The sequence below is a fragment of the Grus americana genome, chromosome 3 (assembly GCF_028858705.1).
Source record: "Grus americana isolate bGruAme1 chromosome 3, bGruAme1.mat, whole genome shotgun sequence".
NCBI lineage: Eukaryota > Metazoa > Chordata > Aves > Gruiformes > Gruidae > Grus > Grus americana.
In genome coordinates this window covers 6,957,239-6,971,221 of record NC_072854.1, presented here as the reverse complement: position 1 = coordinate 6,971,221, position 13,983 = coordinate 6,957,239, and the positions used below count along the sequence as shown (strand labels likewise).

Here is a 13,983-nt window from a genome sequence, read left to right as displayed (position 1 = left end):
CCCTGCGCCGCACTGGCTTCTTGCCCTGCTTGAGGCCAAACAATTGCTGAAGAACTGGGTGCGTGTCCAACCTGTAAATAGCAGGGCTACAGGAAATGAGAGAGGCTTCTCCACAGGAAGCTCAAGAGAGTCATTAAAGCTCAGCCAAGTCCTATGCACTTGTGTGAAGACCACTTTGGTGAGGTTTATGAGTGGAAGGAGTGATTGTTTTGTCTATGCCAAACCGTACTGCAGTGAGGTGGGAGACATCTGAAGGAGCTGGAAATGGGTGGGGGAAAATCTTGAACCAGATTCAAAATAAGCAAATGGAAGTCACTGAACTAGACTGAAATGGTCTTTATGGGGAAGATTGGGACAGAGGTGAGCAGTGTGCTTGGAGGAGAAAGACTTGTCTGTAGACCTGCGCTGCCTCTCCAGAAAGGTCCTCCCTTCAGCTCAGCACCTCTGTAGATGAGCTGGAGGTGTATTCAGCAGTGCTGTTTGCTTGTGCCGTTCTGCAGGCATCCGTCTGTCTCCGGACTTGTCTCCATTTGTCTCAGTTTGCTCTGGCTGTAGACGAGTCTGGTAGCACTCGTTCCCACGTGTGTACATCCACCCTTGGGCTTTGCATTTGCCTGTGCACAACATGTTGGCCATGTCCTGGCTTGAAGGGGAGTTCTTCATTCCTCCAGGGTTATCGCCACCTTAAAATATTAGGTGGTTATATCACAACATTTAGAGAATTGCATTGTTTGGATAATGGCAACTGAAGTGCCACCTGCCCAGGTACCGAAGACACACGTGGATGTCCTGGATCCTTCACATGCTGTTGCTGCCTGCTCTGGGTTGGCCGTGGCACACGCAGCTCTGCTGGATGCAGCCGTGGGGGTTTCACAGCAAGGGCTCCTCTAACTCCAGTGTCAGAGGCAAACAAAGCTGGGTGATAAATGGCGATGGTCCCTGATGGTGATGATGGAGAGGGTGGTGGTGCCTCCTGCTTTAGCAACAGGGTGGTGACAGCTCTTCCAGGCTGTTCCCATGGCCTGTGTTAAAAAAGAAGGAGGGCTCGGGTTGTTCTCTGGTATTTGCAAGCTCAGAGCAGCTTTAGCATGGCACCAACATGGCTGTGACCGGCCTTGTGTGGGAAGCATGAAATGTGTGGATTGAAGCACCGTCCCTGCTGAGCTTGGCCATTTTACTTGGGACTGCTGGGGTCTGGGGGCTTTGAGCACCATCTCCAGCCTTGGCATGCAGATGAGCGTGGTGGAAGGTCCATGTAGTTCAGTGGGTGGGGAGGACTCGGGACCTAAGGCGGACATGGGTTTTTTGCTCCATGCACCCTGGTGGGCACCGTCCCATCCCAGTGGGATGCTCCAGCACTATTAGTGCTCCACAGAGTAACTTGTAGGGCTTCTGGAAATATGGAAATAATAGGACTGTAAGCTTATTATAAGCATTAACATTTTATTTTAGTTTTGAACAAGTGAATTAAGTTACTGTAAATGGCTTGAGCAGTAATACTTGGCAGCGTGCAGCCGCAACTTGTCATGTAATGGTTTTAATCTTATTTTTCAAGAACAGAGCACGCAACGATTTTCTAACTGACTGGAGCCAAATCTGCGCTCACGTCTGTGTCTCCTCCATATCTCTCTGGGGTTTTGTTTGCACAATATTGTAGTGGATATAGCGAACATATGGGGCTTAAATTCATTTAATAGTTGCAAGAAAATGAGTTTAAGGTTCTTATAGTATTAAGGTAGACGTTTCCAAATTCATTTTTAATGGAACATTTGTTCTCCAAAGATTATTACGCGCCATTAAATCCTCTGCTGCGTGGTGCATTCTCGTTCCCTGGGATGATATTGCCCAGGGACATAAACATGTTTATGGGGCCACTTTATTGAACGGTGAGATTAAATATACTAAATGTGAAAATGTCAGTAGGAGCATGAGCGCTTTGTGTCGTAAACCTTGTGTGAGAACATCAGGACGTAAATGTGCCACCGCGTGAAACTGGTGCAAATCAAGTTGCGACCAGCTGAAAACGTTTCTCACCAGTACGGCGGCTGTAAATACTGGGATTTATCAGTGGTAAATATGTAGGTGGGAGCAGGTACTATATGGGTTTTTCCTTCCCTGGGAGGAGTAGATGTGTTATGTGGGGGGGCCATAAACCAGCAAATTATTTTTTAATGCTTCTGTATGACGTGCGTGGGAGTGGGTGTGGGCAAAGCTCCCACCCAGCTGTAACGCTTTGTCTCACCGCAGGGCAGTGCTGTCGGGGGAACCTGGCTCTGCTCATTTTATATATAAAATGGGCAGCATTTTATTTTTTATATATATATATATATAAAATGGGCAGCATTATCTATATATCACTCAACCCAGGGGGAAAAAAAATATCCCTGAATATGACGGTAGAAAAAGCTCTGAGATAACGACTTATGCACTGAGATATATCTCCGTAGAGATGTATAATGGGCAGCACCAGACCTGCTCGTCCGTCTTTGCATTGCTGTTGTTACCTTGATGCACAAACCTTGCAGAGCTTTTTCTACCCTCAAATTTAGGGATTATTATTTTATTCCTGGGTTGAGCAATAAAATTAAGCGTCGGCTGCACAAACCTAGTGCTTTGCTGGTTTTATGCCAAAACGAGTTGAATTGGCTGGTTTAAAGGATCTGGCTCCAAACCTGAGTTGGCTTTTGGGCTTCTTACCAGCACGGGTGTGTGGTATCCGAAGGCGCAGGGCTTGGCTGCCGGCATATCTGGGCTGCGTGTCCTTCCTGCGCGGGACCGACGGCCAGCCTGGAGGGATGCTAAGGCATCCAGGGAGAGGAATTTGGTTTTGGCTGAGTAGCGGGAGGAGTTAACAAGACCAGGCTTAATTCCTGCTACCCTGTTGAAATGTGATGGGCAATAGCATGTATTTATGTGTCTCGGATAATTAGCCCCATCATAATTCTCAATAGCGTATTTGCAGCCTTTTCTTGTTCCTGAATGCTGGGGAACATTTTCTTTGTCTTGGGCTTATTTTGAATAATGAAGAAGCTTTTGTTTGGGGGTTTTTTTCCTCTCCCTCCCTCCTGAATCTCTCTGTATTTAAAATCAAGCCCTGTGGTTGGTTTGTTTTTTGGGGGGGCTGCATCCCCTGCACTGGGCTGATGGGATGAGCTTTTATGGTAGGAGAAACCCCGACCCTTGATTCTCTACGTGAGATACTACGTGCCTGTCGCCGTAAATCAGCTGGGGAGGGAGGTTTGGTGATGACGATGGGAGGAGGGTAGGGATATGCAAAACACGGTTTGTACTTTGGTATTTCTGCGGGTGCTGTGGGGTTGTGGCTACCTTATCGAGCTCAGAAGTGAAAACTGAAGTCTATATAGCAGGTCTTGATAAGCTTGCTTTAATAGTGAGAAGGGTTTGGGTCAAAAATACCTATTAGAGGCTGTGTAGTTTTTTCAGATATGCATGTATATAAAGATATATACAGATATATATAAAATATCTATCGTAGAGATATATATAAGTATGTATACATAGACACATATATAAAAATACATCAGGCTGTATAGATATATATGTGGATCTATGTATACACATATATATAAAAATATCTATATCATATATAGAGGTATGTGATATATCTGTGTATATATACACAGACACATGTATAAAAAAGGAGATATAAATATATATCGGGCTGTATAGTTTATATATATATTAAAAAAGATATCAATATATCTATTTCAGGCTGTATAGTTTATATATATATATATCTGTGTATGTATCTATCTATTTGGCTATGTCAGGGCTGTGACCTGAAGGTGCATTTGGGAGGTTTGGTCTGAACCGTGTTAGAAATTGTTAAATTTTAGGTCAGCAGGAAAGGCCCTGGCTATGATATTCCTCAATAAGCAGCTAGCTTCACTGACATGGCTGTCGTGCCTGCAGAGCGATGGAGGAACAGTCCCTGTAGCGATGGAGGGGTGCTGGGGGGATACCCAAGGTTTTTTTACCTCCAGAAAAAGTGAGTTTCTCTCTGCAGCTCACCTACATCAGCCGTTCACGTGGTAGTTGGAAACAAGGTGTTGCTCAGCTTGATTAAACAGGGTTAATTAGCTATTATGGCTTTATTTGAAGGTTTAACTCGTGACCTCTTGAGTAGATGCAGGGATGAGTGTGCGGTTTGCATTGCTGCGAAAGCTAAAGGAAGGAAACCCTCAGCATCTTGAACCAACGTGTCTTAAGGGATTTTCTGGGGGAGGCTCTGCCTTTTTGTTCTGCAGATCATAAAATCACAGAATGGTTTGGGTTGGAAGGGACCTCAAAGCCCATGGGCAGGGACACCCTCCACTAGCCCAGGGTGCCCAAAGCCCCATCCAACCTGGCCTTGAACACTGCCAGGGAGCCAGGGGCAGCCACAGCTTCTCTGGGCAACCTGTGCCAGGGCCTCACCACCCTCACAGATCCGGTAGCAGATCTTCCATTCACCCAGTGCTCACCTGGTGCAGAGTCTCCCATCCCGTAACTGAGTCATCCCACCAATCTGCACTGGAAACGGCTCTACATGTGATTGTAGCTGCTGTAGGTGCTCTGTTATGGAAATATTAATCTTTATAGTTGTGCTTCGGTGACTCGCCTCTTAATCCAGCTCCTTTTCAAAGTGGTGGCTGCGATGCAGGTGTACGGGCAAGCGTTTTGACACGTCCCCTACTCCTGCAGCCATGTGGTGGCTGAGTACCGCGGTTTTTCTTGTGCCAAACAACACAGGAAATTTTACAATTAAATTAACCATGATAATTCTAGAGTGCGTGTGCCTCAATTGGACCAATCTATGGGTCTTCCCCTTCCTTACATAGCAGGTGTTGAGCATGTTATGGGTGTTGCTTGTCTGCAGAGCTCCTTGCATCCTGGACTCATGAAACATCTTTAATAATAATAATAAAATCTCCAAACACCACCCAAAGAAAAGGAAAGCATGGCTATTGCTGATGGGAAAAGCTTTGCTAAAGCTTAGATCTGCAACAGCTGGGAGGCTGCAGACCCCTGTGCCTCACCTGTAGCACTTCTGCCCCGCAGGCATCGACATCCTGAAGCTGGTGGCAGCCCAGGTGGGGAGTCAGTGGAAGGACATCTACCAGTTCCTGTGCAACGCCAGCGAGCGCGAGGTGGCAGCTTTCTCCAACGGCTACGCGGCCGACCACGAGCGCGCCTACGCCGCCTTGCAGCACTGGACCATCCGTGGGCCCGAGGCCAGCCTGGCCCAGCTCATCAGCGCCCTCCGCCAGCACCGCCGCAACGACGTGGTGGAGAAGATCCGAGGCCTGATGGAGGATACCACGCCGGTAATGATGGGCTTTGCTCAAAACCTCGTCAAAGTTTTGATAAGCTCTTATGTCCCGCGTGTTGTGGTTTGCATGTGTCTTTGAAGGTCACCAACAGGACTTGAGCCCTTGTGTTGGGGAGGCAGAGGAAAAAGCATCCCCCTTAAAACTTACTCTTAAATGCTATAACTAAATGCCCAGGACTTTGTGAGAAGGGCCAAGGATCCCTGAGCACTAGATGTTGCCATTGTGGAGCAGCAAGTCGCTTCCTCCAAGGTGGTGGCTGGTGGCATGGGGGTTCCATGTGTGCTGACCTCCAGAGCTCTTGCCCTTCTGTGGCAGCTCTGGCCTTAAAACAAGCTGCCCCATGCTTCGGGAGAATAAATAAATTGCTGCAGAATATCCTGCAGCAGGGTCTCACCTGGGTGTAAGTTGTTGGGAGCTGCCTCAGTGACCTTTGTGGTTTGTTTTGGCCACCCCTGCCTTACCTGTTGTCAGCGTGCTTTTGGGTTTTTGCCTCTGATAATTTGGTGATCTTCTGGAAGTGTTTTTAACGGTGGTGGATGGGGCTTGTCCCATTGGCTTCCAAGTTCAGAAAAATACCTAGATGGATGTGGGGGCGGTTGAGGGAGGGCTCTTCCCCCTAAACCAGTTGGTGAAACATCTCCTGTTGGCCTTAGCAGTGACCCAGACCCAAAGGTGAACAAGTGGGTGCCTGTGAACCTCTGTAGGCACTTGGCAAGGGGCTGGCAAGGTGGACCTTCACGTATAGCAAAGACTGTGGGGCAGAGCGTTCATCAGGGCACAGGATTCCTAAATCCCATTTCGACCATCCCAAACTTTTCCCTATAAAAGGGACTGTGGTCCCCTCACTGTGTCAAGCATCCTGAGTGACTTCATTTAGCGTACCAAACGTCTTGGTCTCTCGTGACCAGGGTGTGAAATCACAAGTTTTGATATGTTAGCAGGAGTCCTGGGCTTCATTTCTGAGACCCCAAGTCGAATGCGTGCCAAATATCATCCTGTGTGCCCTGCCCAGATTTTGGGTAGGCAGGTTCACTTTGCCAGCTGTGCGCTCGCTCCTGCTTCCGCTGAGTTGCCGCATGTGTCCAGGTTTGGCTTCTTCCTTCCAGCTCCTGGTAATTAGGCAGCAAGTAACTTTCTTGTTTTCCTACCGTGTTCCAAAATTATTTTTTTTATATCAAAGATGGAAAAAAGCAAAGTGAAAAGCCTGGGAAGAAATTATGGTTGGGAAAAGGAGAGAGGCAAAGAAAATTGTCATTTTGCACGTGTGGATTAAAGTTCCAGTATGTGCAATGTCCCAGAAGGACACGTCCTCTTGCTCTCCTGGAGCAGGTAGTAACCTCTGTCCTCCTAGTTACTGCTTTGACTTTAAATGCTACAACAAAGTGCTGGGCTAGGACATCAGATAAAATGTGGGGCTTGTTCATCAGCTCAACCCTTAATTAACAGAGTTGGGTTGTGTGGTGCTCAGTGCTCCTGAGCCTTACACTGTTTTGGCCAAGACTTATCAGGTGGTTCTTCTCAAACAGCACAAAAATGCAGGTGGTAGCTCCAGGAATGGGGTTACCTTTTGGGATGGGGGACTCCTGACAACGGAGTAACCATGAGCCAGTTGTTCATCATAGGCTCGTGCCTGTGACTCTGAAAATGCAGCAAGTGGATGCTCCAGAGAATGAGCAAACCCAAATCACGTGAATACTTGTAGGCAAGTCTTCTTCTGGACTTCCTGACCAGCTCTCCTGGAGGATGTTTATTTTTGTTTTTTAAAATAGTATGTTGTGTTCCCCAGCATCCAGCAGCACCTGGAGCCAGGTGGTCCCCCGTGGCTTTCACTTGTTTTTCTAGAAATTGGTAAAATTGGGTTGCTGATCTTTCAAGCAGGTGGCTCACGTGGGGCCATGTGAGAAATGGGGCTCGTTTCAGTAAAGGAGCTATTTTTTAACAAATTAACCCAAGCTGGCACATCCTCCTCCCCCATACATCTGATCAGGCTTTTTCAGATGAGTGTCCCTCGTGATCAGCCTTAGGTGTTGGCCGTTCTTCTGCCCTGAAGATCCTGGACCGGTTGCTGCACTGAAGCAGCACGTGGGATGTTGAAGCTCAAAAACACCCCAGGGTGCAGATTCAGCACATTGTGTTTCTGCAAAGTGTTACCTGCCCTAACCTGTCTGCCTCCTCTCGCTGAATCAGCGCCCGCACTGTGGATGCGGGCGGTGATGGAGAAGCTGTGGGAGGATGCAGAAAGCCAGGGGAAGAGGCTTGTGCAAGGAAGACTGAAGCCCTGGAGCCTTGTGCCGGTGGCTGAGCTGCATCTCTGTGGTCCGGACCACGAGCAGCCAGGGGAGCCGACTGCTCAATGTGGGGAGCAGGCAGTGAGGTCATTTAATTTGGGTTTGGTTTTTTTTTCAATCTGTTGGTTGGAAAGCCTTTAATTAGAGCTAATCCAAATTTGGCTTGTGGTGATTTGTCCATCCAAACACAGACAAATTGAGGCGGTTTCTCTCCATACTGAACCGATTTGATCTGAAGGAGCAGGTCACCCTGTTGGTGACAGGAGTGGGCGCAGCGCGGTGCTGCACATCAACAGCACCTGGCCCTGCACAAGTGGCTTGGGAAAAAGAAAAAAAAAATAAATGAAAAGATATTGTTCTGTGCTGTGGAGGGAGCGAGGATTCTCATAAGCAATGTAAACGCATACGTCCTCCCCGCAGCTAAGGGTGCGATGCCCTTGGGGCAACCCAAGCCAGCAGTGAGCATCCAATGCCTGCTGGTGTGTCCTAGATGAGCCCGGGAGGGATGTGCGGGTGCTGTCCGTGATGCCTTTGGCCCTTGCCCAGCGTCCCTGGGTGCCAAAGGGGGTTTCCCCATCTCTCTCTCTGTGGTCCGGTATCCTAAGAAATCACTGACGCCCCTAACTTATAGGTAGGAATTGTGTTATTGGGTAATACAGCTCTCAGACAGCAAATTGGTACCCTAAACCCAGCCAGCCTCCCTTCGCCATCCCATCCCACCAGCTATCGTGTCCTTGCCCCAAATTCTTTATCTGGCATCTGGCTTCAGCCTGTGAAACCCGCAGAGGCAAAGCTGCTCTCTCCCCTGGTGCTCCGTTCCCCCGCAGCCTTCTGGGCGTCGAAATCCAAATATTTACAACCCCCGATAGGAATAGGGGAATTAATGAGAGTCTCTGGTGTGTTACGGTATGTGGCAGGAACATTTTCCTTCAGGTAGGGAAGGGCTCTGCTGAAGGCTCACCGGCTTTTTTAGCTGGGGAAGATTATGCTGGTTTTGCATCGCGCTGAGTGAATTTAGGTTAAAACGAGATTAGCCCTCTGAATCGCTTTGCTGTGAGGTTTTGGGTTTTTTTGCAGCTGATCCAGAAAATACAGCAAGCATGGCAGCTGTGGGAAGGTTTTTTTGGGGTGCATTTTAACTCGCAAGGGTCCTGTTAAAGGCTGGCCCCGGCCACGAATGCTTCTCCGGCTTGAGATTTGCAAAATCTCTCCCCTTGCAGGCAGGCTGGCAGGGCAGCGGCGTGCGAGCCCAGGCGCTGTTTAGTGAGCACGGGCACACCCCAAATTCGTGGTGCTGACAACAACAAAAATAGAGGACGAGGCGGGCAAGGGAGGAGGTTTTCACTGCTGTCCCAGCAAACTGCAATTCTCCATTTTTGGGGTTAAAACCACAGAAGTTCAGTGTAGCATGGGCACCGGGTAATGGGATTTTTTTGGGGGAGATAAGAGCGTTTTGCAGATACCAAGGGGTGTCTGTGCGTGCCCAGGCTGGTCCGGGGCGTCGCTGGCACGGCTGGCCACATTTGCTACTGCAAGTGTCCTACTGTGAGCAATGCTTTAAGCTCTTACCGTTTTATTTATGGCTCTGCTGGCCTCGGCTGAAATATTTTGGGGAATGGATGGAGGGGAAGTGAACAGCCTTGCTCAGGGCATTCAGCAGTGCAGCCTCAGCAAAGCTTGAAAAAATAATAAATTAATAAGGGAGATGTTGAAAATGGAGGGGGGGAGGCTGCAGCCCCCGAGCCCAATGAGATTTAGGTCGGTGGCTAATTGTGTGCAGCGGATAATCCTGTGAATCAGCAGATATGTCAGGGCTGGGTCTGATGTGAGGCTGAGCCGTGGGGTTTTGGGGGGATGCTGGAGGAGAAGAGGATGTGAAAGCAGCCCTACGTCCAGGCACGCAGCTGTGGCAGCGCCTTTCGGCTCCTTTTCTTCCTCTTTTGCAGGTCAAAACCCTGGGGGAGGGAGGCCAAGAGCCTGGAGCAGCGTTCCCCAAGTCCAGCCCCGACAGCTCCCGCTCATCCCCTTCGTTTCCTCTTTTGGCAAAGCAGAACTGGGCTGGACCCAGTAATTAGTAATTAATTTTGTGCTTTGTTAACCTTGCACGTCTGCGGCAGAGCGAGGGTGAAGCTGTTGGATGGATTTCCTACCCGGGAGGCTGCTGCGCAAGGGCTGGGGAATGCCCAGGCAGGAAAAAACAAAATTGCATGTAATTTTTCCTTCTGGACTTGTGTGAGGCTTTATTTGAGGCATAAAGCTGTAGGATAAAGTGGCCAGAGCCCCAGGGAAGGGGTAGGGCTGGTTGGGTTTTGCTGGGATGGGCATCGCTGTTCTCCTGCAGATTTGCTCTAAACCATGGGTTGGTTTTCTGCAAACCGAGGTTGGGTTTGAACCAGGCTGGAGAACATGCAATAAACAAAAATTTAATAATTTATAAAGTAATATAAGTAATATCAACACAAAAACATAAACTTTATAGTAGATGTGGTTATAATTTAGGTTTTCCTGCTGTGGTAGCCACATCTCCATGGGTCTGTATTTGCCGTATATTGGGCTCAGGAGTGTAAGATGAAACGAGAAGATGGTGGGGTCAGAACAAGCTGAACTTCGTACTGACAGACTCAGCCTGTAGTTGGGTTTGGAAACTTCTCATCATGGCTTCATCAACTCTTCACCATGGTTTGAGTTGGAAAAGTGGCTGGGCAGATCTATAGAAAGGAGAAGTCACCAGGAGCTCTCATGGAGACACCGTCTCCTGCTTGGAGAAGCACTTGGCCCAACGGATGGCTGGGGCTGGTGGGGAAGAGCTGCTTCCTCCATGGATGGCTGCGTTTTGGTCTCAGAGCCTAAACCCTCCCCAGACCTGGCATTGCCCATCCTGGGTCATGGCGAGGCTTGACTTGAGTAGCTCTTCTCCAGGGCTGCCTTGTGTAGAGGGACACCAGCTCCACCACAGAGGTGGTGTCGAGCACTCTTCTGAAACCTAGCCAGTGAGGTGAAGGACACGGAGAGGACATTTGGGCTTTCCCACCCCAGGGCACTGAGCACCTTCGTGCCCTTCCCATCCTGGCGAAGGGGTTTCCTCCTGCTGTGCAGCACCTGCAGGCCATCGCTGCATCTCTGCCACCTCAGTGAGACCTCATGGCCCAGCCAACGGTGTTTTGCCTTCCAAGGTCTGGTCTGCCCTGAAGGTGGACCCCCAAGTGCCACGTATGCCATGAAGCTGCTCATCCAAGCAGATCTTCCCTATGCCTGTGGGGACCATAGCGAGAGCATCCCCCCCGGACGCCACCCTGCATCTGCAGCATCACCCGCGCGGGGCTGCCGCCCAGCCCACCCTGCTTCGTGTGCTGGGGTTTCTCCTCCCGCATTCCCTACAGAGATGTAACAGACCTGGGAATAGGGCTGGTGTCAGCCGGGTGTCATCTTTTGGCAGGGAATCCGGGAAACGGCCGCCTTGGTGCTAAATTTATCCCCCCACATCCCGGGAGGATGCGCAGCCACCCTCTGCGGAGGTTGCTTCTCTGACTCCAACTCCCCCCCAAATTTTTCCATGTTTCTTATTTTAAAACCAGCGGTAGTTTGAGTCACATTTGTGTTTGGGCAAGAAAACCCGACCCAAGCGTGGCTGCACAGAGCCGGGCTGATGCAGCAGCAAACCTGCCGCTGGCTTTTATTACCGCCTGGTTGCTGCAGCAGGAGTTACGGGGAAGCATCGCCCAAGGGAGGGTTGGTTTTTGGTTGGTTTTTTTCTTTTTTTTTTTTAATGCCCACGGCTGCTCCCTCCTAACATTAGCACAGCAGCTGCAGTTTCTGTTTGTCCAAGTTGAGCTTTTATTGCGGTACAATAAAATGAAGGCAGAAAACGGGAGCAGCTAGTTCAGAGCTGTTGGGAGCAGCTGTGATAAGAAAATAGAGCCTGTGCCATCTTCTGCACCCATCCCTTTCTGTCCCTCTTTCTCCCTTCTAGGAAGGACCTTCAGACACCCGGACCTGCGTAGAGGATGTCGGTGCGTCAGCCACATCCTAAAGGGCTGCGAGTACACAGGAGCTTTTAGGATTTTTTTTTTTCTTGCATTGCAAACCTTTTGCTGCAGTGCTTAAAAAAAAAAAATAAAAAGAATTGGCAGAGCGCCTCAGTATGAGTGACCCATACTCGGTCTCAGGAGGCTGCTGATTTATCAAAGCCGCTGCAGCGCCTTTGGTTTTCACGCTGGACCGTGTGTCTAACAGTCTCCCGTGTGTCTGTCTGTGCAGGTGCAAATGCAGCCTCAGTGGCAAGCGCAGGACCCCTGCCACGACGACAGAAAGGTGAGAAACGCGGTGGCTCTGAAAAGGCAAAAGAGCTTCAGAGGGTTTGGGGGTTTTTTTCCAGCCAGAGCTCGGTTTTGCTTGAGCACCGCCGGTCTTAAAAACAGGAATGGCCAAGGTGGTTTCGAGCGAATGAGTCACGGGCTGTGAATAGTGTATTTTTACACCTATTCCACAGGCTTCACCTCGCAGCAACCTTTTGCTTTCCCCGGCCTTTCAAAGCCCTCATTCCCACTCACTTTCTTCCTGCGGTTTAAATATTAACACGCATCTGAGCATCCTGTTTGCTTTGCCTCATAAGCTCGCAGCCGCTCAGCAGTTTGGAAAGCTTTGGGCTCCTGGGATGCCTACAGTCAAATAACCTCGGGTGATTTTTTTTTTTTTTCCTAGCGTGCTTTAGCAGCTGTTTAATTAAACTCCAAATGACTTGCACGCTTCTGGGAAGGGTTTTTCCTCTCTGCTGGGAAGGCAAAGCCAGGGCAGCCGGCTGCTCCCTGCCCTCCCTGTAGTTGCTCCTTGGCCATCGGGCCCCTTTTTGGAAATCAGGAGGTAGCTTTGTGGCTGGATATTAAATAAATGAGTTGCACGAGGAAAAACTAACCCCTAAAGCCTGTTTGTTATTTTTTTAAAGGGGGAAATCGGAGTGTGTCGCAATTCAGAAAGTGGCCAGCTGCTGTTCTGGTCCTTGCCTTGCTTTTCCCCAATAGGCTGATTCTCGTCGATGAGTTGTATTGGAAAGGGAGTTTCAGAAGAGAAGGCAGATTCTTTTAATTAAAAATTAAAGCTGACTTATTTTTAACATGCCTGTTGCGTAATGTGCTGAGCTAGAACAACTCCTCCCCTGTTTTATTTTCAATGGGGGAGAAAAAACCCAACAAAACCCACTTTTATTCTACCAGGAACAGGCTTCAATGTTAATTTAATGTGAACTAATGGGCGTCTCAGCAGACATGTGATTTGTGGGTGGTGAATTCCTCGACACGGATGAGGAATGCACAGGCACATCCATGCCAGGGTGGTGGTGGCGGCTCAGCAGCTCCCTTTCGCGCAGCCTTTAATCCGAATTTTGTGTTTTAATCCCTGGGTAGTAGGCAAAAGCACGTTAGCAGGAATTGCCCGGTCTTCCCTCTGCGGGAGGAGAAAACAGGGCTGTGAAATGCTCCTGGAGAGAGGGTTGGTGCGGACAGGGCTTGCAGTTCTGCTGTGGCAGGTCGAGCAGGGATGCAGGGTTTGGGAGGAAGTTAAATATTAGGTGGTCCTTAAAGCAACCTGCCTGGGGGGCACCTGGTGACCTGCAGAGGTGCCCAGGCTGCCGGCCGGGGATGTGGGGACGCTGACCCCAGCCTCTCGTCCCTGTGGGGAATGGGAACCAGAAATGCTCTGCTTGAGGTTTGCACCCCGCAGGGGTGCTGAGAGAGCGAGGAGAAGGGTAGATAGTGTTGGCTGCTGTGCAGGTAGGGAGGAGATGCAAGAAGGAAGATGCAGAGCATGGTCGAGGTAGGAAGCAGGTTCACACCAGCACCCAAGTGGTGCCACCTCCCAGCGCAGCGTGTCCCGGCAGCGCTTGCTGCTCCCTGTGTCTTTGGACCGTGGAGCCAAGCGCTTGCCCTTGGGGAGCAGAAGGCTGGGGCAGCGGGGTGATGCTGGGTCAATGCCAGCCCCTGCTTGTCCGCCCTGGAGTCAGGTGGGATGGATTTCTCCATCACGTGAATGGGGTGCTCATGGGAGCAGGGGCACGATGGGGCAAACAAATTATTAACTTGAAATGTTTACCCGTGTAGCTGCAGTGGAGATCCCTGAGAGATGTCGCAGGTCTCGCCCTGCAGCCTCCGCACCGATGGAGGCGTGGAGCCGGGCTGTGCCTTGCTTTTAGGGAACGATAGCTGTGGAGCAGGTTTTTGGGGAGGCTTACCTGCTTGGGTATTATCACCCTTAGCCCCCAAGAGTGATGCTTTGGGCCTCAATAACCTGAGAGCGAGAAGGAAAGCGAAGTTAAAATGCTCTGCTGTGCTTGCTCCTGCCTGTTGAGCACTGGTGTGCCAAATGTCAGC

General features: G+C 49.8%; 1 protein-coding gene across 2 annotated transcripts in view; it reads left to right on the top strand.

Moving 5' to 3' along the window:
- The window catches only part of TNFRSF21 (TNF receptor superfamily member 21), a 33,782-nt gene that overhangs the window by 17,359 nt on the left and 2,440 nt on the right, over nucleotides 1-13,983 (top strand). Inside the window, exons 4-5 of one of the 2 annotated variants that reach the window (XM_054821374.1) lie at nucleotides 5,062-5,327; nucleotides 11,879-11,932. In XM_054821374.1, the coding sequence (XP_054677349.1) occupies nucleotides 5,062-5,327; nucleotides 11,879-11,932 (320 nt within the window). The remainder of the gene's footprint in view (nucleotides 1-5,061; nucleotides 5,328-11,878; nucleotides 11,933-13,983) is intronic. The other variant, XM_054821375.1, reaches the window with a different exon arrangement.